This window comes from Pituophis catenifer, unplaced genomic scaffold, assembly GCF_029215685.1.
Source record: "Pituophis catenifer annectens isolate HBS135680 unplaced genomic scaffold, rPitCat1.0.hap2 SCAF_17, whole genome shotgun sequence".
NCBI lineage: Eukaryota > Metazoa > Chordata > Lepidosauria > Squamata > Colubridae > Pituophis > Pituophis catenifer.
The window spans coordinates 13,557,071-13,585,004 of NW_027256897.1; the positions used below are offsets into that span (position 1 = coordinate 13,557,071).

At 48.2% G+C, this 27,934-nt stretch overlaps 1 protein-coding gene across 1 annotated transcript in view; it reads right to left on the bottom strand.

Annotated features, from left to right (window-relative positions):
• Positions 1-27,934, bottom strand: part of COL5A1 (collagen type V alpha 1 chain) — a 223,103-nt gene that overhangs the window by 32,426 nt on the left and 162,743 nt on the right. Inside the window, exons 32-50 of the mRNA XM_070955824.1 lie at positions 27,780-27,833; positions 25,519-25,563; positions 24,792-24,845; positions 22,271-22,315; positions 22,025-22,078; positions 21,796-21,849; positions 18,727-18,780; positions 15,448-15,555; positions 14,346-14,435; positions 14,191-14,244; positions 13,581-13,688; positions 11,290-11,397; positions 6,889-6,942; positions 5,860-5,913; positions 5,028-5,135; positions 3,446-3,499; positions 3,238-3,345; positions 2,233-2,286; positions 920-1,027 (exon numbers count right to left, since the gene is read on the bottom strand). Coding sequence (XP_070811925.1) covers positions 920-1,027; positions 2,233-2,286; positions 3,238-3,345; positions 3,446-3,499; positions 5,028-5,135; positions 5,860-5,913; positions 6,889-6,942; positions 11,290-11,397; positions 13,581-13,688; positions 14,191-14,244; positions 14,346-14,435; positions 15,448-15,555; positions 18,727-18,780; positions 21,796-21,849; positions 22,025-22,078; positions 22,271-22,315; positions 24,792-24,845; positions 25,519-25,563; positions 27,780-27,833 — 1,368 coding nt within the window. The remainder of the gene's footprint in view (positions 1-919; positions 1,028-2,232; positions 2,287-3,237; positions 3,346-3,445; positions 3,500-5,027; positions 5,136-5,859; positions 5,914-6,888; positions 6,943-11,289; positions 11,398-13,580; positions 13,689-14,190; positions 14,245-14,345; positions 14,436-15,447; positions 15,556-18,726; positions 18,781-21,795; positions 21,850-22,024; positions 22,079-22,270; positions 22,316-24,791; positions 24,846-25,518; positions 25,564-27,779; positions 27,834-27,934) is intronic.

Genomic DNA, 27,934 nt, shown 5'->3' on the forward strand with positions numbered 1-27,934 from the left:
AGGGTAGGGTAAGGTAGGGTAGAGTAGCGTAGTAGAGAGAATAGAATAGAATAGAATAGAATAGAATAGAATAGAATAGAATAGAATAGAATAGAATAGAATAGAATAGAATAGAATAGAATAGAATAGAATAGAATAGAATATGGGCAAGTGTGATCAGACACATAAGGAATTTGTCTTCGGTGCATTAGCTCTCATTGTACATAAAAGCTATAAGTGATAAATCATGATCATAGTCATCATAAAATTTTAAAAAGTTTACTTATTTTATTTATTTGCTGCCCATCTCACCTCAAGGGAGTTTGTTGAAGACTTGGTTATTCACCAAGGCTTTGGGGACAGAGTGACTGAGGAGCCCACTTTTTGCTTTTGTTTTCTTTTGTTTTGCTTGGCTTTTATTTATTAATTAAATTTATTTCTGGCCCATCTCACCACAAGGCTCTTTGTATTTTGCTCTTTTGTATTTTCCTTTTAATGAGCTGTTGTTGTTTTTTTAGATGCAAGCTGCTCAGAACTGTTTAGGAGTTGGGCAGTCTATTATTTATAACCACAATTATAAACTTGTTATGGAAATTAAAAAGGCCCAAGGAAGCAAGTTCCTAATGCCCCCTCCCCCCCGATATCTTCCTGAAGAGCTCTGTGAAATGGGGTATCTATCACTGTAGGGAAGCAAAGGCAGCTGGGCTGTCCCTATGGTAGGGAGAGGCCCTACAGTCTGCCTCCAAAGTCAGTCTGAAGAAGCACGTGAGAACCAAGGCACCTAAAGCAGGATTCTCAAGGATCAGGAGAAAAGCAGAGAAGGCCATTCGCTCTCTGGAAGGAACCAGCAGCCCAGCCCAGAGAACAATGGGGAAGGGGGGCATCATAAGGGGGCAATCTCCTTCTAGAAGCGGGCAAAAGAGAGGAGGGGGTTACTTACCGGGCTCCCTTTGGGGCCATCATCTCCTGGGGGGCCTTTGGGGCCTGGGGGGCCAGCAGACCCAGAGGGGCCTGCTTCCCCCTTTTCCCCTCTTTCTCCTTTAGGACCCTGTCAAAGGAAGATGCTTGTTAGAAGGTTTGAGTTGTTTCAACAACAGATTAAATAATGGGGACAAAAACCAATTAAAGGTCCAAATCAGCACTTAGAGGAAATCAAAAAATGACCAGCATTTGCTTGTTTTCTGATGCTCAGTCACCAAGACCCAGAGGTCTCCTCCACTGCTCTCTCTTCGTGGGATACTAGAGGAATCGGAATCAGAAGAACAGGGTTGGGAGGGACCTTGAAGGGTCTTCTAGTCCAACCCCCTGATCAAGCAGGAGACCTAGACCACTTCAGACAGATCCAGTGATGGAGCATCCACGACTTCTGAAGGCAATCACAGCTATGAAGGAACGTCTTTAGAACCACAACTTCTGAAGGAATCACAGTTATCAGTTGGAGAGCCATTTACATCACACCTTTGATTGAGCTACCTACATTTTTGGTATACAAATCAACCAGCTAGGAACATTTTGTGCAGGTGTAATATGTTTTGGAATAAAGTATGGGTTCACTTTTAGCCACTGTTTCTTGAAGAAGACAGTTAGGACAACAGATAATGCCCACTTGCTGAAATTTCAGTTTTGAAGTTAACCTAAACAATGCGCTATATGGATTTCAGGAAGTCTGAGTGTTGTGTTTTTGTCTCATCTATACTTGGAGAGTTATACTCGGTTTCCCATTTGCACAATAAAAATAACATGGATTTTTCTTGCATGGTCCTTATAAGGACAAAGTGAATACCGGGCGAGAATGCGGTTGTGAATCTGGGTTCTCCAGACACTTGTTTCCTCATAAGAGCCCACTTCCTACACTGGAATGTGGTGGGATGTGTTTTCTGACTTCTCCTGCCTTGATTAAGCAGCTGATTTCTGTGGGAGTGGATTTCAAGGGACCAACTGTAGGAAGCTAGTCCAATAAATAGATAAGTTGGTGAATTGTGGATATGCAGAAGAATTCGGGTCTGAAAGACGGCTGAGATGGGAAGCACAACAGTGGTTGTGAATCATCTTGTCAATCCATCTAGTAGAATATTGCTCCAGAAGAGATTATTTGTGGGAGGGTCAGAAAAAGGACAGAACTGGAAATGGTGTTATGAGCTCCATTTTGGAAATCTTTGCCTCAGGCTTTGTAACCATTCCTGAGTACCAATCTTACTCCATTTCATCTCAATTCCAGACGGATACTTAAAAAAAAAAGGTTTTAAATCTTACTGGTGGTCCAGAGTCTCCGGGAAGGCCAGGCTCTCCTGATTCTCCAGGTTCTCCCTGCAAAAGGCAAGACAACTCAGGTGCTATAGCCACGGTGGCCCAGTGGTCAGAGTGCAGTACTGCAGGCTACTTTTGCTGACTGCCAACTGCCTGCAATTTGGCAGTTCGAATCTCACCAGGCTCAAGGTTGACTCAGACTTCCATCCTTCCGAGGTGGGTAAAATGAGGACCCAGATTGTTGGGGGCAAGAGGCTGACTCTGTAAACCACTTAGAGAGCGCTGGAAAGCACCGTAAAGTGGTATATAAGTTCTGTCTGTCTGTCTGTCTGTCTGTCTGTCTGTCTGTCTGTCTGTCTGTCTGCCTGCCTGCCTGCCTGCCTGCCTGCCTGCCTATCTATCTATCTATCTATCTATCTATCTATCTATCTATCTATCTATCTATCTATCTATCTATCTATCTATCAGCTGTGGTGGCTTAGTGGTTAGAATGCAGTATTGCAGGCTAATTCTGCCCACTGCCAGCTGTTTGATCCTGCCTGGCTCAAGGTTGACTCAGCCTTCCATCCTTCCGAGGTTGGTAAAATGAGGACCCAAATTGTTGGAGGCAATAGGCTGACTCTGTAAGCTGTTTAGAGAGGGCTGTAAAAGCACTAAGTCTAAGTGCTATTCCTATTGCTATAGGCAAACCCCTCTCAGCTCTGGGGTACTTTGGTCTGGCCACTGATGCTCAGAGTGGTAGGATGGAGTCAAGACCTTTCTCCAGGTTTCCTATAATTTCTCCAACCCTCCACCCCAATCTGTAAGTCGGTCCAGTTGCTCTTCATTTGTACCCCTGACAGGTAGCAGGAGAGATTTGGTAAGCAACGCCCTCCCCATTCTTAAAACCCAGCTGAGACTTTCAGCCAGAGGCCTCCCCCCACAACTGGATTTTCCTGCCCCCCTTTCTTAACTGCAGCATTTTAATGTTCTGTCTTCCCCTTCCAAGTTTCCCCGGCAAAATGGCATTACCTTTTCACCAACGGCTCCTGGATTTCCAATCCCTCCTGCTGGACCTTGTGGCCCATCAGCTCCAGGTGGTCCACCTGGGCCCCTCGGTCCAGGGGGACCTGGAGGACCCTGGGGAAGGGAGAGAAAACAATCTTTCAGTCGATGGAAAGACGAAGCTTTTGTCCAAAACATACACAGTAAAATTAACATTTGAGAGAAAATAATTTACCATTTGGCCGACATCCCCAGTTTCTCCCTTGTCACCTGGAGGACCAGGCAAGCCCTGTTGAAAGAATTAGAAAGGTGGTGGGTTTTTTATCTTATTTGGCTTTATCTTTTGAAAAGATAAAACATTTTACTTGAAGAGATAAAGTAAAGGGAAGCTTGCATTTTGCAAACACCACGACTGTGTTTATGCAACACATCTCACAAATCCGCACGACCCACATGATGTGAGAAGCCAGGTGACACAACCAGCCATCACAGGAGTTCTCTGCTGTTGACAGGCAGGATGATAAGAAATTGTTAGTGCTGATCAGCTGTCAAGTGATACCAAAGGGATGCCTGTTTCCTCACCTGGCTAAAAGGTAGAGAGCTCACAACCTCCCTTTGGTAATTCGGAGGGCCAAATATTCTCCTGGAACTGTGTGCTCCGGTTCATTGCCTGGGCCAGTTGTATGGAAAGGCTTGGCCTTTATTTACTACAAGTTGTGGCTGTCAAACGTATCCAATTAAACTTTGCCATCTTTTTGCAAATTCCACATTTGATCCTAGCTAAAAAGGCTAAAAATAGTCTCCTTCTAGCAAGGATCTTGCTAGAAACAGTTAGACTTGTATTTTTAATTGACCTTTATTTTCTTCATTCTACTTTTAATTATATTTTATAGCATTCACAACTGAGCCGTGGTGGTGCAGTGGTTAGAGTGCAGTACTGCAGGCTACTTCTGTTGACTGTTGGCTGCCTGCAATTTGGCAGTTCGAATCTCACCAGGCTCAAGGTTGACTCAGCTTTCCAGCCTTCTGAGGTGGGTAAAAGGTGGACCCAGATTATTGGAGGCAAGAGGCTGACATTGTAATCCGCTTAGAAAGGGCTGTAAAACGGTATATAAGTCTAATTACTATTGCTATTATTTTATTAATCTTATTTGCTCTGTTACTCTATAACCAAAATAAAGTACTTTTGATAAAATACTTGCACGTTGCAAATATTTCACACATTTTGCAAATAATGACAATAATGCTAATAATATGTGAAACTTGTACGCTCCCTGATTCTCAATAATGCTGGGCTGCTCACTTCAGACAAGAGATCAGAACAAAATCAATCAAACATGAAGAGGAAAGATAAAAACTGGCAGGTGGGATGGAGAAGATAAGCCTCCCACGGAAGCCCTGCATGGAGGGCCAGGTCTTCACTGCTCTTCTAAACAACATGGGGGGGGCATACAGATGGGGGGTGGGAGGGAACCTCATTTCAGAGGGCATTTCACACATTTTACAGATATTTCACACATCCCACCCCACCCACCCACCCACCCACCCACCCCCATCACAAAACTGGAACTCAACCTACGGAAGAAACTCTCCAAGCCCTTTTAGATTTTTTAGAGTCCTACAATCCAGCCCAAATAATTTAGGGTAGTGCAAAGAGACAGTCGACGTGCAAAAAAAGAAGGAATTATAACTGCCGAAGTTATTTGACATCCACTTCAACAGGCCCTCCTAATTTCTGTTTTTTTCTATCTTGGCTGGAATCATCCAGTGCTCTAAATGATGAATCGATCCCAGAGTTGGTTCATTTTGGCAGTTACCTGCAACCCAACTGGCCCTGGAGGGCCAGGAAATCCTCTCGGCCCTTCATCGCCCTTCTGTCCGAAAAGCCCTTGTTGTCCTCGTGGGCCGGGCTCCCCATCGGCTCCCTTGGAAGGAAAGAGAAAAATTTACAGCTAAAGGCACATGAAATGCTGTGAGCTCTTTGAATTTCAGGCAGAAGGAAGACCGAGCTTTCCGATATGCATTAGGCCATCAAAGATTATAGCCATACAAGCATCCATCCAAGAATTTAAGGAACTCAATTCTACAGAGTTCCTTAAACCAAGCAATTCAACTTGAGAGGCCTTTTATTTGACAAGTTTGATCTATTTACGCACCCAGGACTACACACTGCATTGGGAGTTTAAAGGATATATAATAAGCAATGGGAGAACCTAAGAGGAAATGAGACACAGGCAGAACCTTTCCTTTTTAGTTCAGATTAGATTAACAGAGTTGAAAGGGACCTTGGAGGTCATCTAGTCCAATCTCTTTTTGAAAACCTCCAGTGATGAAGCTTCTGTTCCACGGGTTGATTGTTCTCACTGTCAGAAAGTTTCTCCTTATTTCCAGGCTGAATCTCTCCTTGTTCAGTTTCCATCCATTGTTCCTTGTCTGGCCTTCTGGTGCTTTGGAAAATAGCTCAACCCTCTTCCTCCTCTCTGTGGCAACCCCTCAAATATTGGAAGACTGCTATCATATCTTCCCTGGTCCTTCTCTTCACTAGACTAGCCCTGCCTTTCTCTTCCTCCCTCTAAAGCCATGGAGCGATGGACTTTTTAGCTTATATTTTAAGTACAGAGAATGTTTATGTACAGAAGGATTACTTACGGCTGGACCGGGCTGGCCAATGGGGCCCTGTGGACCAATAGGACCTGGTGGACCCTAGCAAGAAACAAAGACATGTGGTCAAAGAAATGGCAAAACAGTTGAAATCAACCTAAGGAGACCAATGCAATGTGGAATGATGCTCTCAAGTCGCATTGATATCTGGCTGGATTTGGCTAAATTTGCCCCCCCCCCCTCCTCTGGATTCTGCCAGAGTCCTCCAACCACAGTGATGGATGGATGCTCAGAGGGAAGGGCTAAAATATGGACCCTTGCAATTCAAAACTTTGCTGGAGAAGTAACGAGGCGCATCCCAAGGAATGTACCCGTGTTTCACCGAAAATAAGACCGGGTCTTATTTTCTTTTGGGCCCCCAAATAAGCACTAGGGCTTATTTTGGCGGGTGTCTTATTTTATTTTCAGGTATGGGAGGCCCACTTCTGCTTGCTCGTAGCAGGGCAGGAGACTGCGCCCACGAGGTGGGGGGTGGAGCTGCCCCACACGCCCTGTACCATCTTACCTCAGGGTCACCTATATTATCGCCTTATGGCAGCGGCTCCAACAGTCCAGTCCAGTAGGACCCTGCATGGCCACTGACCCACTTCTGCTTGCTCACGGCCGCAACAGAACAGGAGGCCAAGCGATGCACCCGTGCCGTGGCCACAATATAGGGCTTATATTAGGTGCACATGTAAAAGATATGCTAGGGCTTATTTTCAGGATAGGACTTATTTTTGGGGAAACAGGGTACTTTGTTGAGTGACTGTCTCTCTTTATTCAGAAGTGGTGGGATGGACTCCACTACCACCTTAAGATTTGGGTGGCCACACTCCTTCCTGGAGCCTCTGGGCCACCCTGAAGATGGAGAGGCTGGAAAAGGAACTTTGAGTCATGAATGCTCACACCAAAGCAGCTCCGAATTCATAGTTGCCCATGAGAATGAGTAGAAAAGGGGTGCTGGGATGCCTCAGGACACCGGGGAGGGGGACAGGACATCCTCCCTTGCCTCCACGTGGGAAAGTCAAAGCTCACCTGTTCTCCTTTGTCCCCTCTGCTTCCTTTCTGTCCTGGTTCACCAATTTCACCCTAATAAATGGAGAATATCATTCTGTAACACAAGCAGAACTGTCATATGCAACAACCAACCAGAACCTAAGAAAGGAAGAAGATTCCTGGATTTGCTCCATATCTTATACATTCTTAACAAATTAATAATGTTTGTTGGTGGTTTGGTCTGATCCTAAAAAATGAAGAATGACTACACCTCTGGGTAGATTTTTTTTTTCAGGTCAAAACTGCACTTCCAGAAAAAAACATTGTAAAATTAAAATCATTTTGGGGCGTTGAGAAATTTATTGGAGGAAAACCGTGCGTGAAACATGACCAGCATTGCAGAAATGGTGCCTGAATAAAGTTTCTGCTTTTATTTAAAAAAGCCTTCCTAACACTAAGAATAGCCGGACTCCGAGAGAGGCTTCGGGGGATGAATGGACAAGCCATTCCTCCACAGGGCTTGGACTCCAATTTCTGCATTGTGACAGCCTTACAATTAATGGCCTAAAGAGCCCCTGTCACTTCGTGTGTGTGTGTGTATATATATATTCTGTTGCCATCCATCTCTGAACAGGTAAAACTGCTTTACGCCCTGTGGCAGGACATTCGGCAAAGTCACGGTGTAACCACTGGGCAGATTTAGGTCAAACGGTGCCAATACATGCAAGGCCATCTTGTATTTTAGTAGCCTTCAGTTTATGGACACGCACAGCCTTGGATCCTCAGCTGCCCTTAGAAAACGGCAGTTTCACTTGGAGGGAGGACTGTTCCCCCCTTAAGATACCCCAAATCTTCTTCTTCCTAGTTTACTCCTGCAGGTGCAGGGTCTGCTTTTCGGATCATCCAACACCACTTTGCACAGTCAGCTGCGTCTCCAGGGCATAGGCCCTCAGCTTGCATATCTTTGTTGATGGTAACTTGCCATTTCTGTTTTGGGCGCCCATGAGAGTGCCGGCCACTGACTTCTAGTTGATAGGCAGACTTGGCAATGGTGGAAGATGCTGCTCTCTGGACGTGTCCATATCAGCAGAGCCGGCCATTTCTCATCTTCTCTGTAAGTAGTGCCACACCAAAATGTTGTTGAATGGTATCATTTGTGATGTGGTCAATAAGGAGGATGGAATAGTAGTTGGAACATGTGGTATGATTGGATCCAGAAACGATGGGAGAGAGATAAAGGATAATGTTGGATTATAATTCCCCACTCACATAGGGGGACACACTCTGGACCTGATTTTTGTCTCTGGTCAGTGGTTGAATGATCTTGGTAGAGGGGACCTAGATATCAAACCCTTGTCATGGACAGATTATTCGCTCCTTCAATTAGACTTTCCTACTGCCGGCCCCCGCCGCAGGGAGACAGAACCGACTAGATGGTTCCGTCCCAGGTGCCTGATGGACCCCAAAAGGTTCCTGACGGAGCTTGGGCCGTTTCCTGAGACTCTAACACACGACTGAAGAGCTGGTGGCCGCGTGGGAAAGGGCGGCCGCTGGAGCTTTGGACTGCGTCGTGCCTTTGCGGCCTCTGACCCGATGCTGATCTCAATTGGCTCCTTGGTTCTCTGAGGAGCTGAGAGAGATGAAGCGTCAGAAAAGACGCCTAGAGAGCATCTGGAGGACTAGTCATTCTGATTCCGACCAGACACAGGTGAGGTCTTATATCAAGACCTACCTAGTGGCGATAAAAGCCTCTTATCGCATCTTCAGAGAACCGCCCAGCCGCCCTGTTTAGGGACCCACTCCCTTCTTCGGGGGGGAGTGCGGGAAGATCCCTTGCAGGGTCGTGCTGAGGATTTTGTGCAATTCCTGCACGATAAAGTCGCTCGGATTCGGGATGGCTTGGACTCCGACTGGGTGAGTCCGGGGGAGGAGACGGGGCAGGTCTTGAGAATGTTATCTGGGAGGAGTTTGATCCTGTGACTCCCGAGGATGTGGACAGGGTTCTGGGTAGGATTAGTGCCGCCACGTGTTTATTGGACTCGTGTCCCTCCTGGTTGGTACTGGCCTCCCGGGAGGTGACACGAGGCTGGCTCCAGGGGATTGTAAGTGCTTCTCTGAGTGAGGGTGCCTTTCCTGCCACCTTGAAAGAGGCGGTAGTGAGGCCCCTCTTCAAGAAGCCTTCCCTGGACCCGGCTGAATTAGCCAACTACCGTCCGGTCTCCAACCTTCGTTTTGTGGCGAAGGTTGTTGAGAGCGCGGTGGCACGACAACTTCCCCGGCACCTGGATGAAGCTATCTATCTAGACCCGTACCAGTCGGGCTTCAGGCAGGGGTACAGCACAGAAACGGCATTGGTCGCGTTGGTGGATGATCTCTGGAGGCCTCGGGACAGGGGCTGCTCCTCTGTCCTAGTCCTATTAGATCTCTCAGCGGCTTTTGATACCATCGACCATGGTATCATGCTGCAGCGGTTGAGGGGGTTAGGAATAGGGGGCACCATTCTGCGGTGGTTCTCCTCCTTCCTCTCCGACCGCTCGCAGTTTGTGTTGGCAGGGGGACAGAGGTCGACCTCGAGGCGTCTCGCATGGGGAGTGCCGCAAGGGTCGGTCCTCTCGCCCCTCCTGTTCAACATTTATGTGAAGCCGCTGGGCGAGATCATCCGTGGTTTTGGAGTGAGTGTTCATCAGTATGCTGATGATACTCAGCTGTACATCTCCACCCCAGACCACCCCAATGATGCCCTTGCTGTGATGTCCTGTTGCCTGGAGGCCGTGCGGGTCTGGATGGGGAGGAACAGGCTCAGACTCAACCCCTCCAAGACCGAGTGGCTGTGGCTTCCGGCATCCCGATATAGTCAGCAGGTGCCATCACTGACTATTGGGGGTGAATCTTTGCCCCCCATGGAGAGGGCTCGCAATCTGGGTGTCCTCCTGGACGCACGGCTGTCTTTAGAAGAGCATATGACGGCCGTGGCCAGGGGGGCCTTTTATCAGGTTCGCCTGATTCGCCAGTTGCAGCCCTTTCTGGACCGGGACGCCTTGCGCACGGTCACTCATGCCCTTGTCACCTCCCGGCTGGACTATTGTAATGCTCTCTACATGGGGCTCCCCTTGAAGAGCACTCGGAGGCTCCAGCTGGTCCAGAATGCGGCCGCGCGGGTGGTTATGGGCGCAACTCATTGTGCCCACCTGACACCCCTCCTGTGTGAGCTGCACTGGCTCCCAGTGGTCTTCCGGGTGCGATTCAAGGTGTTGGTTACCACCTTTAAAGCGCTCCATGGCATAGGACCCGGGTACCTTCGAGACCGACTTCTGCCACCAATAGCCTCCCACCGACCAGTCCGCTCCCACAGAGAGGGTCTCCTCAGGGTGCCATCAGCCAAGTTATGTCGGCTGGCGACACCCAGGGGGAGGGCTTTCTCTGTGGGAGCCCCAGCTCTGTGGAATGAACTGCCCCCGGAAATACGTAAGATCTCCGACCTCCGGGTGTTCCGCTGCGCACTCAAGACCCTGTTGTTCCGCCAGGCAGGGCTATCAACATAATAATTTTAAATTGGGGTATTTTAAATTTCTGGGGTTTTAATTGAGCCAAATTTATTTAATCATTTTAAATTTTAATTGCTGTTTTGTCTTGTGTTTTTAAATAGGCTGTACACTGCCCTGAGTCCTTCGGGAGAAGGGTGGTATAGAAATAAAATTATTATTATTATTATTATTATTATTATTATTATTATTATTATTATTATTATTATTATTATTATTATAGATGATGGTATAATTATGGTAATCAATAAGTATTGGAAATGTAAATATAAGAACATATAAGAATATGTAAATAATTTCTATTTTTACTTTCTGACTATTGGTGTATATATACATGGATATTTTGGTGATGTTACACCATGATAGAAAAACTATTGTACATTTGTTTTTGCTTTTGTTTTTTTTTGAACTATAATAAAAAAAAATTTAAAAAAAGAAGGGGGGTGCCCAATATCCAATGGAGCATTCACATTTCCTTGGCACGAAGAGAGCTTTCGGTCCCTGTTGTTGCTGCCCAGCACTCAGTGCCGTACAGTGCAACAGGGTGGACAGTTGTCTTGTAAATCTTGGATTTTGTCTGTCACGTAACACACCGGTGAGTCCTCGCCAACGCATCCAGGCTGCATTCACCCTTGCTCGCACCTCACCATTGATGTCACCATTGCCTTATAGGTGGGATCCCAGATACCAAAAAACTTAAGATGCCCCAAGTGAGGAGAGATAAGGATATACAGGAAACAGAACAGCCGATTCTGAAGTGGGCACAGTTTCACTGCCTCCCATTTGAAAGCACTGGAGGAAAACCATCTTGTTGCCAGGGATTTTCTCGCCCTACATGCAAAGCAACCCATTCAACAGAAAAAAGCCAGAAGGTTTGCCTGGCATGGAAGCTGCCTACCTTGTCTCCATCTTCTCCTGGGGGGCCAACCGGGCCGGCAGGACCTGGAAGCCCAACTGGTCCTTGGATGCCATCTCGTCCAGCTGGTCCTTGAGGGCCTTTCTCACCCTAAGCCCAAGGAGAAAATCAAAGTCTTCTCAGAACCTCACAACCCAGAAGCCATCGGTCACTTCTCAGGACAGGCGGTATTTTAAAGCTCTCTTCCTTGGGATAATACGGGATTTGTGAGCTGGACAAACAGGAGAACGATGGGGAGGGGGGATGGAGGCTCTGCCCGGAGGCCTGACTGCAATAAACAGGGTTTCATTTGGGCTAGGGAAGCAGCTTTCAGCCCATCCTGAGCCCTGAGTTCGAGGGACTTATGGCAGGAAGCATTTCCTCTGCCAGATCCAAAGGTTGTGAACTTTGCATGCAAAGCAGTTGGGCTTTCATTGCATCTCCTTCTTTCCAGAAGCTCTCCTGAGCCAGACCCTCCTTTGAATTAGCTCAAAACCCCCCTGCGATGCTCCAGGAATTCAGGAAAGAGAGGGTCCAAGAGACACTGCTGGGGACTGACCCCATTGTCAGCCCTCCAGGGAAAGCCAGAAGGAAACAGGAATAGAGGAGCTCATTCTAGTTGATTAAATCTGGCGGGCTGCAAATTTGAACCCCTCATCTAGGCCGGAAGCACATTATTTGGCTAGCATAAATAAGATCAGAAAGAATTTAACATCAATCCTGATGGATATTTTAATAGGTTTTCCTGTTTTCATTCCTTCATATATTATTTCAATAAATGTACTGTCAGCCCTCCCGGCTAAACCAGATAGGAAACGCAACCAGATGAGCTAATTCTACCTTATTGTACGGCTGCATTAACAGGATTTTGCAAGTCTGAACATACAAACTTTGGGATGCTGCTTTTAACTGCTTGCTCCTTCCAGGGCTGGGGCCTTCCTTAGTTTCTTCCTCTGACTGGGGGGCTCCCGACCCTCTTCTGAAGCTTCCCTAGGCAGCCTCTCCTCCCCAAGGGTCATCCACACATCCCACATTTAGCAATAGCCATAGCCCTTAGACTTATACACCGCTTCACAGTGCTTTCCAGCCCTCTCTAAGCAGTTTACAGAGTCAGCCTCTTGCCCCCAACAATCTGGGTCCTCATTTGACCCACCTCGGAAGGACAGAAGGCTGAGTCAACCTTGAGGCTGTGCTGTGCTCGTCTTCTGGCCTCACAGAGATTCCCAAGGACACTCGATGCCTCCTGCAAGACCATCTCAGCCACACACTGGCACCCTTTCAGATTCCACCCAGCCAGTTCCTTCAACCATTTAATCAAAGTAGGGCAAACCTACTGAACCCCGTTCCCTGTCTCATCATCCCAGGAGGAATACAAGAGAGTGCTTGGTGGTGGTGGTGGGGGATCCAGGAGAGCCCCTTCCTTCACCGTTGGCATCTGAGGCAGCCGAGGCTGAGGAGGCTTCAGCAGATGCGATGCCAGGGCTGTAGCGCAAAACTCCCTAATGGAGCTCAGGGAGATCAGCGTGACACGCCCAGCTGCAGATTTCAACCCCCCTCCCAGTGCATCAATCGCAGGGATGGTGGTGGAAGGTGGGGCGCACGGATCCGTATCAGTGGCTGTCTGCTTAATGCAAAATCATGAGGCTGGTCTCCTCTCCAGGGCCTGTGGAATTGATAGGAGGGGAAAGCAGAGGGCTGCTAGCTCCAGGAAGAGAGCAAGGAAGTTTCTGCTTCCAGGCAGAAAAAGGCAATGCGAGATTTGCTTTATTAGATCAGGTCACACCCACTGGATCAGCCACCATTAATCCCATCCCTGCAATAAGGACACTGCCTTCTTCCCTCCCTGGGCGCTGGTCTTAGGCCTTGGCAGGGATGCCCTTCTGTCCACGGACCTGGCAGGGCTGCCTCCCTTCTCAGTGCCGCTCTGGGCACAGAGAAACTGTGACCAGGTGTGTCTTTGTGAGTAAACCACTGTCTGTCTTAGCCTTCTTGCTACCTTCTTTGGTTCCTGAGTCGAAGAACTGGCCAATGGCAAGTGGACCATGACACAGAGGCAAAAATATTTATGGGTGGCGGAAGCATGTGGAATTTGGGGAGGTGCATGCAAGAGAAGAGACATCTAAGGAGAGAAATGCCAAGTCAACTGATGAATCTGCTCCAGCCGATGCTTAGGAGTCTCCCTCCCTCCCTCCCTCCCTCCCTCTCTCTCTCTCTCTCTCTCTCTCTCTCTCTCTCTCTCTCTCTCTCTCTCTCTCTCTTACACACACACACACATACACACACACACAACTTACCGGGGTCCCTTTCTCACCCGCAGGGCCAGTGGGCCCTTGGGGTCCAGGCCGTCCTGGCAGTCCAATTGGGCCAGCTGTTCCTGCAGGACCTCGCTCCCCTGGAGAGCCCTAAGGGAGGAAGAAGGAAGTTAGTGAATGCTCTAGCAGAAGGCAAGCACCCCGAGGAAGGGGGCTGAGTAGAGGGTGGGCCACTTTGGCTACCAGAGAAAAGGAGAGGATTGAGACTTAAGAGAAAGGACAAACACCAAAGGATGCACTCCCAAGAGCCAAAGAAGCATATGAGGACACTGCCAGGTGGAGTAAGAGAAATTGATAAACCTCTGAATCCTGTCAACGGCAAGGACAGTAGCTCGTGGCAGGAGAGACCCCTCTGCCCCACTGAGCCCAGGCAGGAACCAGGGCAGGAGATGAGCTCCAAGGTCAGGTCCACATCTTCTCTGAAGCAGCAACAGCAGCAGGGCAGATGTGTGCAAGCAGGCAGCCCAGCCCACCTTCTCCCACCTTCCAGGGGGAGGTTCCCAAAAGGGGCCCCTCCTTTTCTCCTCCAGCCACCTGGGAACAGCCCAAAGCCATCTGACCCTCCGCCCAGCCAGAGAAAGGTGGTACTTACTGCCGGTCCAGGAGGCCCCGGTGGGCCTTCGTTGCCCTTCAGCCCCACAGGTCCCTGCAGGGGAGGAAGGCAGCGTCACTCACTTGCAAAGGCGTCTCAAAGACGACGGTGGTCATTGGGAGGGATGGGGGGGGGCGGGAAAGCTCTCAACTCACAATTGGGCCGGGGAGTCCTCGGTCTCCGGGGAAGCCTCTGAATCCTGCTGGGCCATCTTTCCCGGGCAAACCGGCGGGGCCTGGGTCACCCTGCAAGCAGGACCACGGGTCAGAACAGCTAGAAACCAAGCCCTCCCGCGTCCCCCAGTGCCAACCCAGGAGGAGGAGGCTGCGGGTTTTCAATTCTGACTGGCGGTCCCAGATAGTATCTGAAGGGATGGATCCCCTTCCAAGTCTGGCGTGATGACGTTTTGCAAGCTTTGATGTTGGAAGAGGCAATGCCAGGAGAGCCCCTTCCCCTCCTGATCCTTCTGGTAGTCTTGTCTGCGATGAGTACAGATCTGGAAACAGATCTAACCCATAAAGGGAATCTGTCTTTGGGAAGAAGGGACTCTGCACTGGATCAGGAGGCCGGCCCAGCACCTGCCCCTGACGTCACAGAGCTTTTCCACTGCAAACCTGTGCACGGAAGGCTTTGAGGCAGGACAGCTGCGACACCACTGGCATCATTTCTCCAGGCCTTGAGGGCTTTGCTTAGGATCCTATGGGGGGAGTGGTCCTCAAGGCCATATGCCACCCACCCCTGCCCAGCGCAGGAACTCTGACTGAGCCCCCAGGGAGAGGCAGCCTAGGCTCTGCATGAAGACAGCCAGCAATGGAGACCCACAGCCTCCATGGGACATAAAAGGTTCTCTTAAGGACAAACCAACCATCATCATCTTCTTTTAACGGTCCCATAATCCCTTGCAGGACGGAGTCTGGGCAAGTGAATGGAGCTGAGTGTTTACTGGCCGGATGCCCTTCCTGTCGCCAATGTGCAGTTTTTTTCATTGTGTCCAGAGAGAGAAATACCTGCCTCTACCTAGGATCGAACTCACAGCCTCCTGATTGTGAGGCGAGAGCTCCACCTCTAGGCCACCGCACCACTCTTAAGAGCAAAGCAACTGATATTCAGGAATTCTTGTTCTACATTTTTCTCCCCAAGAAAGAGCAAGCCTCACCCACACTTCACTCTTAAATCCCTCCAGACATAGAACTTTAACTTTCTAAAATGAAGGTTTCTTCCAGCCTGGATGCCTTCTTGGTCCAATGGAGGCCATACCTTCGTTCCTTCTTTTCCAGCCAAGCCAGGAAGTCCCTGTTCCCCAGGGGGCCCGGGAGGGCCCGGATGGCCCCGTTCACCCATCGGGCCTGTTTCTCCTGTGGGGCCCTGAAAGAAATGGGGAGGCACCTTCAAGACAGGCATCCGGATACCTAATTCCATCAAAAGAGGGCATCTGGGGCCATTTCAGGGGATGGAAGCTGGGGGAAAGCAGGGGGGATACACAAACCTGTAATCAGACAAGAGGCAAGTCACAGCGTCCACCTCAGATTGATGTGCAAAACAGCCAGTTTGTTGTCCCCCAAATCAAGCATAATTCTGTCAGTGGGATATTAGTCTCTTTCCACACCTTGAATCCTCTTGTCGTCTCAATTGCCTATCCCAAAGGTGTTTTTTTTTTCAAGAGGCAACTGGACTTTCTGGTTTTTCTTTGAAGACATTTTGCTTCTCATCCAAGAAGATTCTTCAGCTCTGACTGCATGGTGGGAGTCAGAGCTGAAGAAGCGTCTTGGATGAGAAGCGAAACGTCTTCAGAGAAAAACCGGAAAGTCCAGTTGCCTCTTGAGAAAAGCACCTTTGGGACAACCGTGACTTGGATGACGGAGAATCTCCACAGACACTCAATTGTCTAATTCACATAACAAGCCAAGTGAGTTTGCAATGCATATTATGTCATGTCTAAACAAATAAACCATCTAATAGTTTAATGCAAAAGCCTGATTCACACCACCAACCAAAGACAATAACTCAGTATCCACAATAGACCCACAAGAGTCTAGACCAGAGATGGCTAACCTTTTTGCCATCGTGTTCCAAAAGCAGGGGCAGCGTGGGGGGGGGGGGGGGTTGCACATGCACGTGCTCACACCCATAATTCAATGCGCCCCCGCACATGCGTGCGTGACCCCCCCATGCTCCCCCCACTTTTGGCACGCGATGGCCCATTTTTCGACCTCCCCAGGCTCCAGAGGCTTTCTAGGAGCCTGGGGAAGGCAAAAACGGCCTTCCCCATCCCCCGGGAGGCCCTCCAGAGGCCGGAAATCACCCATTTTCCAACTTCTGACAGCACAGGAATCTCTCGTCTCAGAAACGCAGGGCGTCTGGAAAGGGCCACATTAACCTCCAGAGCTGAAGAGCCTTCCCGCTTCCCTCTTCCTAGCCTGCTTGTGGGCTCCATTTGCAGCACCAGGTTCTCTCTGAACAAGCGAGAGTTGGTCCCATCTTGCCAGACGAGCCTTCGCCACACATTCTGGAATCCTGGGGTGATCTGGGATAGTCTTAGGCAAGCTCAGCTTTGGATGTGTGACCTGGCGCTCTGCCAGTGAATGTCGTGTGTTCCTCACGAGTAGGCTGTTGAGTGGGGCTCGTGAAGGCTGGGTCAGAAGACCCGGGGAAGAAGAACTGCTTTGCAAGAGCAGTGTCAGCCCTGGAGGCCATCTTTCTCTTTGGCTCTTCAGGGCTGCCACACTTAGTGCTGTGGGAAACTGGGAGGGGGGATTGCATGGAGTGGTAGAGATATTTAGCCATAACAACACTCTTTTCTCTGGGAGTCAAGGTCGTTCAGCCCTGCACTTGAAGCGGCATGACTGGGAGGCATCTCCAGTTGGGACGGTGCATTAATTGGGCCATGTGATGGACATGTGGGTGCAGGAGAAGGGACTTGGACTTTCTTTTGGGCGGGGAAAACCTGGAAGCTTTCAGATTTGGGTTTTCCCAGATGTGCCAATATGACATCTCTAATAAAGTGGAACTTTGAGGAGCTTCTAGCCTTGGCATCTTTTTTCATTGGGGGGGGGTGCTGTTACTTGGAACCCTGAGAACCAGAAGAGACCAACACAATGCCTGCTGTGGCTATTTTCGAAATCATGCGATAGTGGCCGGAGCCTTTTGTATCAGTTGGCTGAAACTGGGCAGGCCTGGGTCTGCTTCTGAGAGCGGGCTTCCCCTGCTGAGGCCAAAGCTCTGCCAGCCTTATTAACAATGCTATGTATACCATGCTAAGCTTGGTTAGTACTTTTTAATTATTCTGGTTTTGGTGGCTTGGAGTGTTATGCATTTAAGGTTTCCAAGGGGATAGCTTTAGGTGCCAGTATTCTTAGCAGCTGCTTTCCAGATTTGCTCTAGGAGCCTTTTGAGACTGGCTGGCTTGTCCAGAAGCTTCCCACTCTTTCCCCTTCATCTTGACCATGTCAACTTCATCTTGACTTTCCTGGTTGAGCTACCAATTTGGTCTACCTAATGTTGGTTCGTAATCTACCATGCACTGTCTATTAGATCAGCGGTGCCCAACCTCTTCAGCTTAGCGACCTGTCCGGGGGAGAGAAAGAGGGAAACCAGGCCACGTTGAGCTGTGCACACATGTGCGTGTGCATCACTCCACCAATCTGGTTCAGAATAAACCGTGGTCCAGGAGTCGGGGACCTGTATTAGATAACAGTGATTCTCCTTAATGCTCTTTTTTTTTCAGTAGGGTGGCTTTTATTGAGTTTTTACTGTTCTGTATTGTTGCTCAAAATCCTGTAAGTTTCCTTACAGCACAACACTGGAAATAGACATCCCCCCACCCTTTTTTCTCCCACTGCCCTCCACTCTGCTGTGGCCACCCTAGAAGCCTGAGGTCCTGCACCCTGATGTCAGGTTTCGATGTCATCTCAAATAAATTGCATTTCCAAACAGATAGTCTTTGATGAAATCTTTCATTTATTAAGCACGACAATCTGTCCCCGATTATGTCGAAGCCAACACTGACTTCCTGACCCCAAACCTTCCCTTTCCGTTCCCCAATTCTCTGCGTCTCATTGGCCATCTTCCAAATCACTCTCCCCATATCTACTACTTCAGCTCCCAGGAATGTCCCCCTTCCCAACCCATCTCCTAGGGGATATTATCTTCAGGGCAAATAAGTAGTTGAAAAGTCAAGCGTCCTCTTGCCAGCTGCCCCCTCTTCTCCTCCTTATGTCAGCACTGGAACGAATGTAGTTTGAAGTGCTGACACCTGAATTGTAAGCCAGGGCATAAAGCTTCTCACTTAGTAAACTTTGGTAATGCCATTGTTTCTGGAAATCACACTAATTATGTTTTAGCATTTCCAAACATACAGTAATTAGCAGGCAGTAGACTTTTATACTTCAGAAATGTTATTTATCCTGTGATACAGAATTTAAACTCTCATTAACCTGACAGAGTTTCTAGGAATTAGAAAGTAACTAGAGACAACAGACCTCCTACGAAGCTGGAAAAAAAAATGAATTTTGACCAGAGAATCTGGGAATGACTCACCTGCGGACCAACAACACCTGGAGGTCCAGGTGGACCCGTCTTCCCTTGGAAGCCCTGGGAAAAGAAGGAAGGGTCAATTAAAGGGCAAAACAGCAGCAGGCCATGTATAGAAACAAATAAGGACAGGATCTCTTTTGATAAGCTCACTTACCACCTCTGGAAGAGTGAATATTGCCAAGGGCAATGAAGGAAGGAAGAAAGAAACCACGACAGAGATAGAAGCTGGATATTCAAAAGCCAGCCAAGAGGTTACCAAAGGCTTAAAGCGGAAATGTTAAAAGCGAAGGAAGGCAATTACTAGAAGGCGTGAAGGTTTGTCTGGTGAGATCAGGGAGCTTGTTTATTACGTGTGTAGCTGCCCGTCTGCCTGGACAACCTCTGGACCACTAATCCTGTCCTGGAGGAGCCAGGAGTCCCAGCTGACATTCTGGAGAGAGGAGACGGACATCCCTGGTCCCCTAAAGGCAACCAATGTTGCCGGATTCATTTGAAAATGATTTTGCTGGGCGAAACTATAACTGCAAGGAGAAAGGACTGACAGTCCCTTGGAGCACACAGACAAACCCTTCAGTGGGTCCCTCAACATGCAAAGGTCCAACTATTTGGAAGGGGATATAATGAGGGAACAGAGCCTACAGGGGTCTAAGGGTAAAAAAACCTGAAGCCCAAGTCCTTTTTCCACCCAATTTGGCCCAGTCTTGCTTCCTGGAGGTTCCTGGATGCCATAGCCCAGGCAGGCTTCTGGGACGTCCCCTGCACTGTGAAGCCCAAGAGAATAAGGAAGCCCTTAAGATAGGTGTCAACCCTGAAGCTGACTTGAAGCCATTTTTGGCCGCTTCAGTGTTGCCACGCTGGAGCTGAGGACTAGGGAGGGGGTGAAATTGACATGGGGGGGGAACCTATAGCTAAAACAACACATTTTCTCTTGGGAACCAAGGACATTCTCACACCTGGTCAGAAAAAGGCAGCGTGATGTCACCCGGCTGCCAGCCTGTTCTGTGATTGGACCATGTGACTTGACTGTTTTGAGAAAGTGGGAAAACTTTTACTTTTAATCAGGTGAAAACCGCGGGAAACTTCAGAGTCGATTTTCACCAGATATGTGCCAATATGATAATTCCAAATGAAAGTATTCTTTGAGGAATCTACCTGCCTACCTTGCTACCTGGAATCTACCTTGCTTGCTATGGATGTATTACTTGGAACCCTGACGATAGGAGCTTCCTCCCACACAGGTTGAAGTGATGCTCTCTGCCTGGTCTGGGTGGGGGGAAGCCGAGTGGTTCAGTGGCCCCACTTGAGAGAGCAGGCGGGGATCTCCGTTGACTCTAGAACGATGGGAGTTCCTGGTTGAGGGAAGAAGCCTAATCCCAGATCTCTCCAGGAACTCCTCCGATGGCTTTAGGCGGAGAGATTGCACAGCCAACAGGATATATGCTGATCAATTCATCCAGCAGGATGTCAGCCGAGGAGCTTCTCTCTCCTGTTGTCTCCTGCTGCTCCCTTTCACAGCAAGAACCACCAGATCAATCCCACACAATGCCCTTGGAGAAGAGCTGCCATATTGACTTCAGAAGCAGAACAAGCAAGAAAACGTGCTTGACACTTGATAGACTTTTGTCGTCAGGAAATGTTCATGTCAGATGTCACAAGATGCCGGAGGCTGGGAAAGGCTTTCCTCGGAAGTAAATATTTGTCGAATTTGGAGGATTTCACTGAGAGGAACGGAAGCCCAACTTCAGCCACATTTTAACAACTGATTGAAGCTCTTTCTTCCCCCCCTCCCATGTCTGCCCCACAAGTCCTAAATGCAGCCTCCAACAGCTGCTCCCTAACTGTCCTATTTAATTTCCAATGAAAGAAATGGTTATCCATATGTAATGAATTTATTAATTCATGTAATAAACTGAAAGTGAATTCAATTTAACTTTGCCCTTTTGGGCTCAAAGGAGGGCCACCCTCCAAGGCAGAAAAAAGTCCTTGGTTCAAAGGATGAGGGTCAAAGCACGGCTGCTTTGGGCTGAATATGGGGGTGGTCAGAGATACATTGAATACCTCTGAAGGCCTGGAGAGAAATAGCACTAGCACTTAGATTTATATACCGCTTCACAGAGCTTTACAGCCGTCTCTAAGCAGTTTACAGAGTCAGCCTCTTGGCCCCCAACAATCTGGGTCCTCATTTTACCCACCTCGGAAGGATGGAAGGCTGAGTCAACCTTGAGCCAGTCAGGATTGAACTGCTGGCAATTGGCAGAATTAACCTGCAATACTGCATTCTAACCACTGAGCCACCACGGCTCACACGTATGAAGCCGCCATCAAAAAGAGGTTTATGCTCTTCTTTAAGTTTCTTGCACTGGGCCTTTCTGGCCCTTTCTCTCCAAGACTCTGGATGAGCTACATCAGATACTTGGCGAAGGAGGCCGGGATGTTTGGGGATATGGGAAGGCTCCAGGATCCGGCAGCATCCTTGTGCTGGTTCCCCAACTCTTAGCGATTTCTGGAAACTTCTAAAAGAATGCCTTAGTGTTGGGGGGGAGGGAGAGGGGAGAAAAACAAGGTTTAGGTGGCCTTTTCCTTTCAGCAGCTTTCTCTTTTCTAAAGACGAGTCCCTTGGAATAATCTGACCAGGGACTTGGGACCTTTGGAGTTGTATTTCACTATGAATTTAGCACTTCCTGAATCAATGCACAATTTGAAGCACTGCTATCCACTGAAATCTGCACTTTTTTGAACGTTTCCGGGGACAAGGAACATATGAAATGAATATGGAGCTGGATGTTGCTTGAGAAGAAATCTCCGCATCTATTACTTTTTTTCTCTTTCTCTCTAGATTGTCCGGCCTCCGTAACTTGGAGGATTGTCACCAAGGGTCACTTGACCAGATTGCTCTGCTTGCCTGGTCCTAACCGAGGGGGCAGAAGGGGGCAAGGAGGTTGGCGCAAGAAGGGGAAGGGAAAGTCTTGCTTGGTCAGATGCAGAGCTAAGAAGAACCTGCCTCTGCAAATCAAAAGACAGAAAATGCTCTTCCTACATCAACCGAAATGATGAAAACATCAAAGCACTGACCGTTTCACCTCTCTGCCCAGGATGGCCTGGCAATCCATCTTTTCCTGGAGGCCCCTAGAGAAGGAAACAGGAGCTTCAGTGAAACTGAATGTATTCAAGGTAATGATGTCCTCGCATGCAGACGAACAAATTCTGCACCGAGATTTCTTGAGGTCCATTTTAGCCCGGAGAGACCTGGATAAACAGAGGCAAATCTGTCTCCCTGGCCGGCTCTCTTGGCTGAACTTACCGGAGGGCCTTTTGGTCCAGGAAAGCCTGTTGGTCCTTGAGGCCCTGAAGGTCCCTTAGGAACAAAGCGACACGAGGGTTAGTGTTGCTACCTTGAACGGAGGGAGCAATTCTCCTTCCTAAGGATCTGGCCAGGTTAATTCTTCTGCCTTGGCAGGATTGATGCCAGCCGAGAAGTCCCGCCCATCTTTCTATCGGAAGTATAAATTGTGGCCCATCTGTTCAGTTACAGCTTGCTTGATCTTACCCTTTCACCTGGCGGTCCTGGAGGTCCGTCCCCACCAGAATTGCCCTTGGAAGGCAAAAAGAAAGAGAGAATTAAAACCATAAATTATCAGTTGAGTATCAATAAGCCATTACCCTCCGGTCATCCTCGGCACTAAAAGGTTGAGACCGGCAGATGCTTAGAATCATTTGGGACAGGTTTATTCCTGGCCCCTTATTTCGGGGGCAAATTTCACCAGGTGGGGAGGTTGACTGCAATGTCTGTGAAGGTCCAGCTTTTCTACTACTCAGCCAGGCCCCTCCCAGCAGGTCTGGAGTTGAGGCATCCTTTGTCAGAAAAATATTCACACAGGAGCAGGCAAAAGGGAGAGTAACCTGCAACCCCCTCAGACAAAACACTGGCACTAGTATGATTTGTGGTCAAAATCTGAGGATAATGGCTTTGGCTCTTTATTTGGCTTCTGCAACTCCAGAGCTGTCCATCGCTCGGACAGTTGTCGTCTTATTTATTTTATTTATTTATTTATTTATTAAATTTTTATACTGCCCTTCTTCCGAAGGACTCAGGGCGGTGAACAGCCAAGATTAAAATACATACTATATGAAAATTAAAATAATTAAAATAATTTTCAGTCTTGCACTGAATTGTCTTGCACTAAGCTCCTGTGTGGCATCAGGTCATGGGTTCATAAAATTTTTCAGGCCACAGGACCAGTTAGGACCAAAAATGCCTCCCAGAAGCCCCACTGCTGCCTCTCAGGCCCTGTCAGGACAATGAGCTGTCGTGAGCTTGACAAGCCCTTCTCTGGGTATTCCACCTGGACTTGGTTCCTGGGAATGTCCAGCTGCGGAGGAGGAAACTTTCCCCTCCTCAGGGAATTCCATCCAATTCCCATGGAGCTCTGGGATTCTGTAGAACATTGCTTCAGAGACCCTGGGGGAGAAGAAGGAAGCAGCCCCCCCCCCCCCAACTGTGATGGTACTTATTATTTATTTATTTATTTATAAAATTCATTTTCCACTCATTTCGTATTCAATGACTCTGGGCAGCTTGCAAAACAAAATTATCCTGGGACCCTCAAATCAGGAAAGGAGCCCAGCTGCGCTGTCTAGGACTGGAGATTTGCCATGCGGAAGTTCTCTAGAGAAGAGAGGGCCAAATTATTCCCCAAAGCACCAGAGGGCAGGACAAGAAACAATGGATGGAAACTAATCAAAGACAGAAGCAACCTGGAATTACGGAGAAACTTCCTAACAGTGAGAACAATTAACCAGTGGAACAGCTGGCCTTGGGAAATCATGGGCGCTCCATGACTGGAGGTTTTTAAGAAGAGACTGGACAGTCACTTGTCTGAGATTGTATTGGTTGTCCTGCTTGAACAGAGGGCTGGACTAGAAGACCTCCAAGGTCCCTTCCAGCTCATTCTATTCTATTCTATTCTATTCTATTCTATTCTATTCTATTCTATTCTATTCTATTCTATTCTATTCTATTCTATTGTCAAGGTCAGCTGTATTTTCCACAGCCCTCCCAAGGAGATGCAGGCATGGCTGGGAAGCAAGAGTGGAGTTTTCTGAGCCCCTGCAGGATGCCTCATGCCCTCAGCCCACCCACCAAATACACAGATGAGGCTTGTTTTATCCCTGCTCGCCCCTTCCCTTCTAAGCAGAGGAAAAAAACAGGCATTTTGGTTGATTAGGGGGAAAAAACCACTGGGAACTGGCAAAGATTATTTTCTGGGGAGAACAATCCACCCATGGAGCAGAAGTTGCCTTCAGAAGTTGTGGCAGCTTCATCCCTGGAGGCTTTCAAGAAGAGACTGGGCTGCCATCTGTCAGAAATGGTGAAGGGTCTCCTGCTTGGGCGGGGGGGTTGGACTAGATGACCTCCAAGGTCCCTTCCAACTCTGTTATTCTATATTCTATGATTAACGTCTCTTCCAAGACCCAGCGATTACATAAAAACGACACCCTGGTGAGCATGGGGGGAGTCACCGGGTGTCAGGCAACACATCAATTTAATCTGTTATGGTTGGTTGCAGAGTCAGCCGAATGTTCAGACTGGATTTGGCATTTTTAATCCAATTATCCTTCCAAAGGACCCAGTATAGGCAGGTGTTCTTTTGTTGACATTAAAAGTATTGTTGGAGGATGTAAACTCTTCTGAGCAAAGCTGCCTTTTGCAATTGACTCATAGCGATTTTGTCAATGCCCACAGTGTTCCAGTGGCGCTCCCGATGTTTTGGGATTGCACCCAAGGTCCATGTTACTATTAATACTATCTTTTGCCACAGTCGTTCTACTTGTAGGTCTTTGTATTTTGTGGTTTCCCCCAGTTCTTCCTCTTCTCTTCTGCAGTCTCCAACTTACTATTATACTGAAACCCTTCCAATCCAAGCGAAAGTGACCATCAATGGGGGAACCACATTCTCCAAGCTGAGCCACCCTCCCCCAGTCTCCTTTTGCAAGGAAAGGGAAGTTCAGGACTGGTCCCAGCACTGAACTGGCACCGGGAAGAGAGTGTTCAGAAGGCTTTTCAGTACCTTTGGACCAGGCTTCCCTGTGATGCCTCGCTGGCCGCGTTCTCCTCGGGGGCCCTTGAGAAGAGACAAGGAGAAGGAGACGTCAGTGTGGAAGGAGGAGGAAATGGGATGCATTCAACAGCTCTTCCCTGCCTAACTTGACATTCCTTTGGCCTCCTTTTGTCTCAGGGGATATTCAGTTTAGCATGGAAATCTGTGTGTAAGTTTGAATATATTTTCATGCATATACAAATGAGAAAAGTGAGGACCAACAACCCACGGAACAGAAGTTGCCTTCAGAAGTTGTGGGAGCTTCACCACTGGAGGCTTTCAAGAAGAGACTGGACTGTCAGAAATGGTGTAGGGTCTCCTGCTTGGGCAGGGGAGTTAGACTAGATGACCTCCAAGGTCCCTTCCAACTCTGTTATTCTGTTATTCTATTTTTGTAGGCAATATTCTCTCATGGAATTTCTGGGTTTATGCAATTTCTGCTCATTTTAACCCAATATGCCCCCTCCTAGTATACTTGAGGAGTATATTGCCAGATTTGGAAGGCTATGGAACTCACTTTGTAGTTGTGTCATTACATCTGCAAAGGGTCAGGAATTTGAAATGGGCAAGTTCTCTTTAAAAGTGATCTATGAATATTTGTCGTTCCCACCACCACAGCTGTCCACATGATTCAGACCGCCTGGGGCTTCAGGCAGCAATTCTGGAGCCAGGAGGAGGAAAAGGAAATATTTCTTACCGTGGGCCCTCGCTGTCCTCTTGGCCCTGGTTTGCCAGCGGTGCCCTGTGAACAGAGAGAAAAAGGAGCTGGGAACCTGCCTCAGACAGGACTAGAACTCAGCTAATCCAGTGCCTTAACTACAGGTGGTCCTCAACTTACGACCACAATTGAGCCCCCAAGTTCTGTTGCTAAGTGAGAAATGTGTTTGCCCCATTTTACAACTTTTCTCGCCACATTTTTAAGTGAACCACTGCAGTCGATAAGTGAGTAACCTGGTTGTTAAGTGACTCTGTCTTCCCCATTGACTTTTGCTTGTCAGAACGTCGCAAACAGGGATCATGTGACCTTGGGACACAGCAACCGTCATAAATGTGAACCAGTGAACAAGGGCCTGAATTCTGATCACCTGATCATGGGGAGCTGCTAACGTTGTAAGTGTGAAAAACAGCCATAAAACACATTTTTCAGTGCCGTTGTAACTTTGGTCACTAAACAAACTGCTGTAAGTTGAGTACTACTTGTACCAGACCAAGCTAGTTGTAAAACTTCATTCGACTTTTCCAGAATTTTATTCAGTAACTCCCTCACTCTGATGTGGCCGACCACGTGGGGCCACTTCCTGATCTTCGGCCTGCCCCACAAGCCAGGATCCTCCTAAGGATCCCCCTACGTTAGACCGATCACTTCATGCTGGCTTGGTTGCAGCCAGTCCCCCAATACCACCATCCCACCCCCACCCTCACAACCGGTGGGAGAGACCCTGCATGGCTCATGTGCAAGAAACAAAAACTAGGCAGCGGGAAAAAAAATTAGGGGGGATGAAAGAAGGAAAGCAGAGCCTCTGTTCTCAATCCCTGTCAATGAAATCGAGGCAGCAAAACATTAACACGCTGAAAAACTATTTGTCTCCAACAGGCCTACCAAGCAGACCTGTTAGAAGCAATCTGTACTTAAATGAGACGAACAAAAGGAACTTTGATGCCGTTCCTGCTCTCCCTCTAACCAAATATTCACTGTCAGAATTTGGGTTTGCTCTGCAGTCAGTTGATAACTGTGCAAGCAACTTGCCGGAGCCTTTGATCTTGGTTGATAAGGACGGCTTCCCTCCAGAAGTTGTGGCTCTCTTCATCACTGGAGGGTTTACAAGAAGAGAATGGAATGGCATAGGGGTTGGAGTAGAAGACCTCTAAGATCCCTTTCAACTCTATTATTCTGATTCTGATTTTATTTTTATTTTATTTTTTGGCGTTTAATGACCCACGTAATCCCTTGCGGGGTGGAGTCGGGGCAACTGAATGGAGCTGAGTGTTTACTGGCCAGATGCCCTTCCTGTTGCCAATGCGGAGTTTGCAGCAGATACATTCTCATTGTACCCAGAGACAGAAATATCTGCCTCTACCTAGGATCGAACTCACAGCCTCCCGATTGTGAGGTGAGAGCTCCACATCTAGGCCACCGCACCACTCTATTCCGATTCTGATTGAACTTCTCTAATTGCCAGGATATGGAGATCTCGCTTAGAAGACCCAGGGAACACAGCATCCCTTCCCGAAGCCCCCAGAAGCGGCCAGTTCGGGTACACCTTGTCCTTTATCATTCTTACACCCTCCGCTCTGCCAGCCCCATCCTGGGGCACTCCTGGGTACTGGTGAAACATGACCTTTATTCTGAATATGTTCTTACTGATTTTTTTTTCCTTTCAGAGTTGTTAATATTCTGGAAGAAACTATTCAGTCTTGCAAAATTGGCCAGCTATCCCTTCGTTCTGTGTCCCTCCGGCAGATTCTGACATTGATTCATTCTGACGCACGAAGACAAGGTATTTTTATTGCAGGAGTTAAAGAGAAAGAGAAGAGGGAGCGAATGCTGAGATTCTGGAGTGGAATCCAGGTCTATTTTATGGGTGGGTGAGGGTGGGAATTCCAAAAGGGACGGCCTCTGCCATGAAGCTTGGGAGACCCTCTGCAAACCTTTGTGGTGCTCTCTGAAACCCTGTTAACTTTTGCACCCAGTGGCTGAGTTACCCTTTTTCCCTTTTGAAGCATTAACCAGAAGGAAAAAGTGTTTTAGTTAAATGAGTGTCATGTTGCTTTGTGGGTCTTTTTTGTTTGTTTTGTTTTCATTTTGTTTTGTGGAGGCAAATCTATGCCGCCTCCAAACCTCTCCATAGCCTGTCTTCAATGGCAGAAATAATCACTGCAGAAAATGTGAAACCCTGTGAGCAATGGCCAGTGGAAGAGTTCTCCCACCGGAAGCCCCAGACAACGCCCCGCACTTACCCTTCCTCCTTTCTCTCCGTTGGCTCCCAGGAACCCCGGAAATCCAATCGAACCCTAGAGGAAAAGGAAGCAGAGAAGAAAGGAGATGGAGACGCAACTGGAGGGGACACTGACAGCATCAGCAACGTGACAGTTGGAGAACTCAGTTCCCTGGA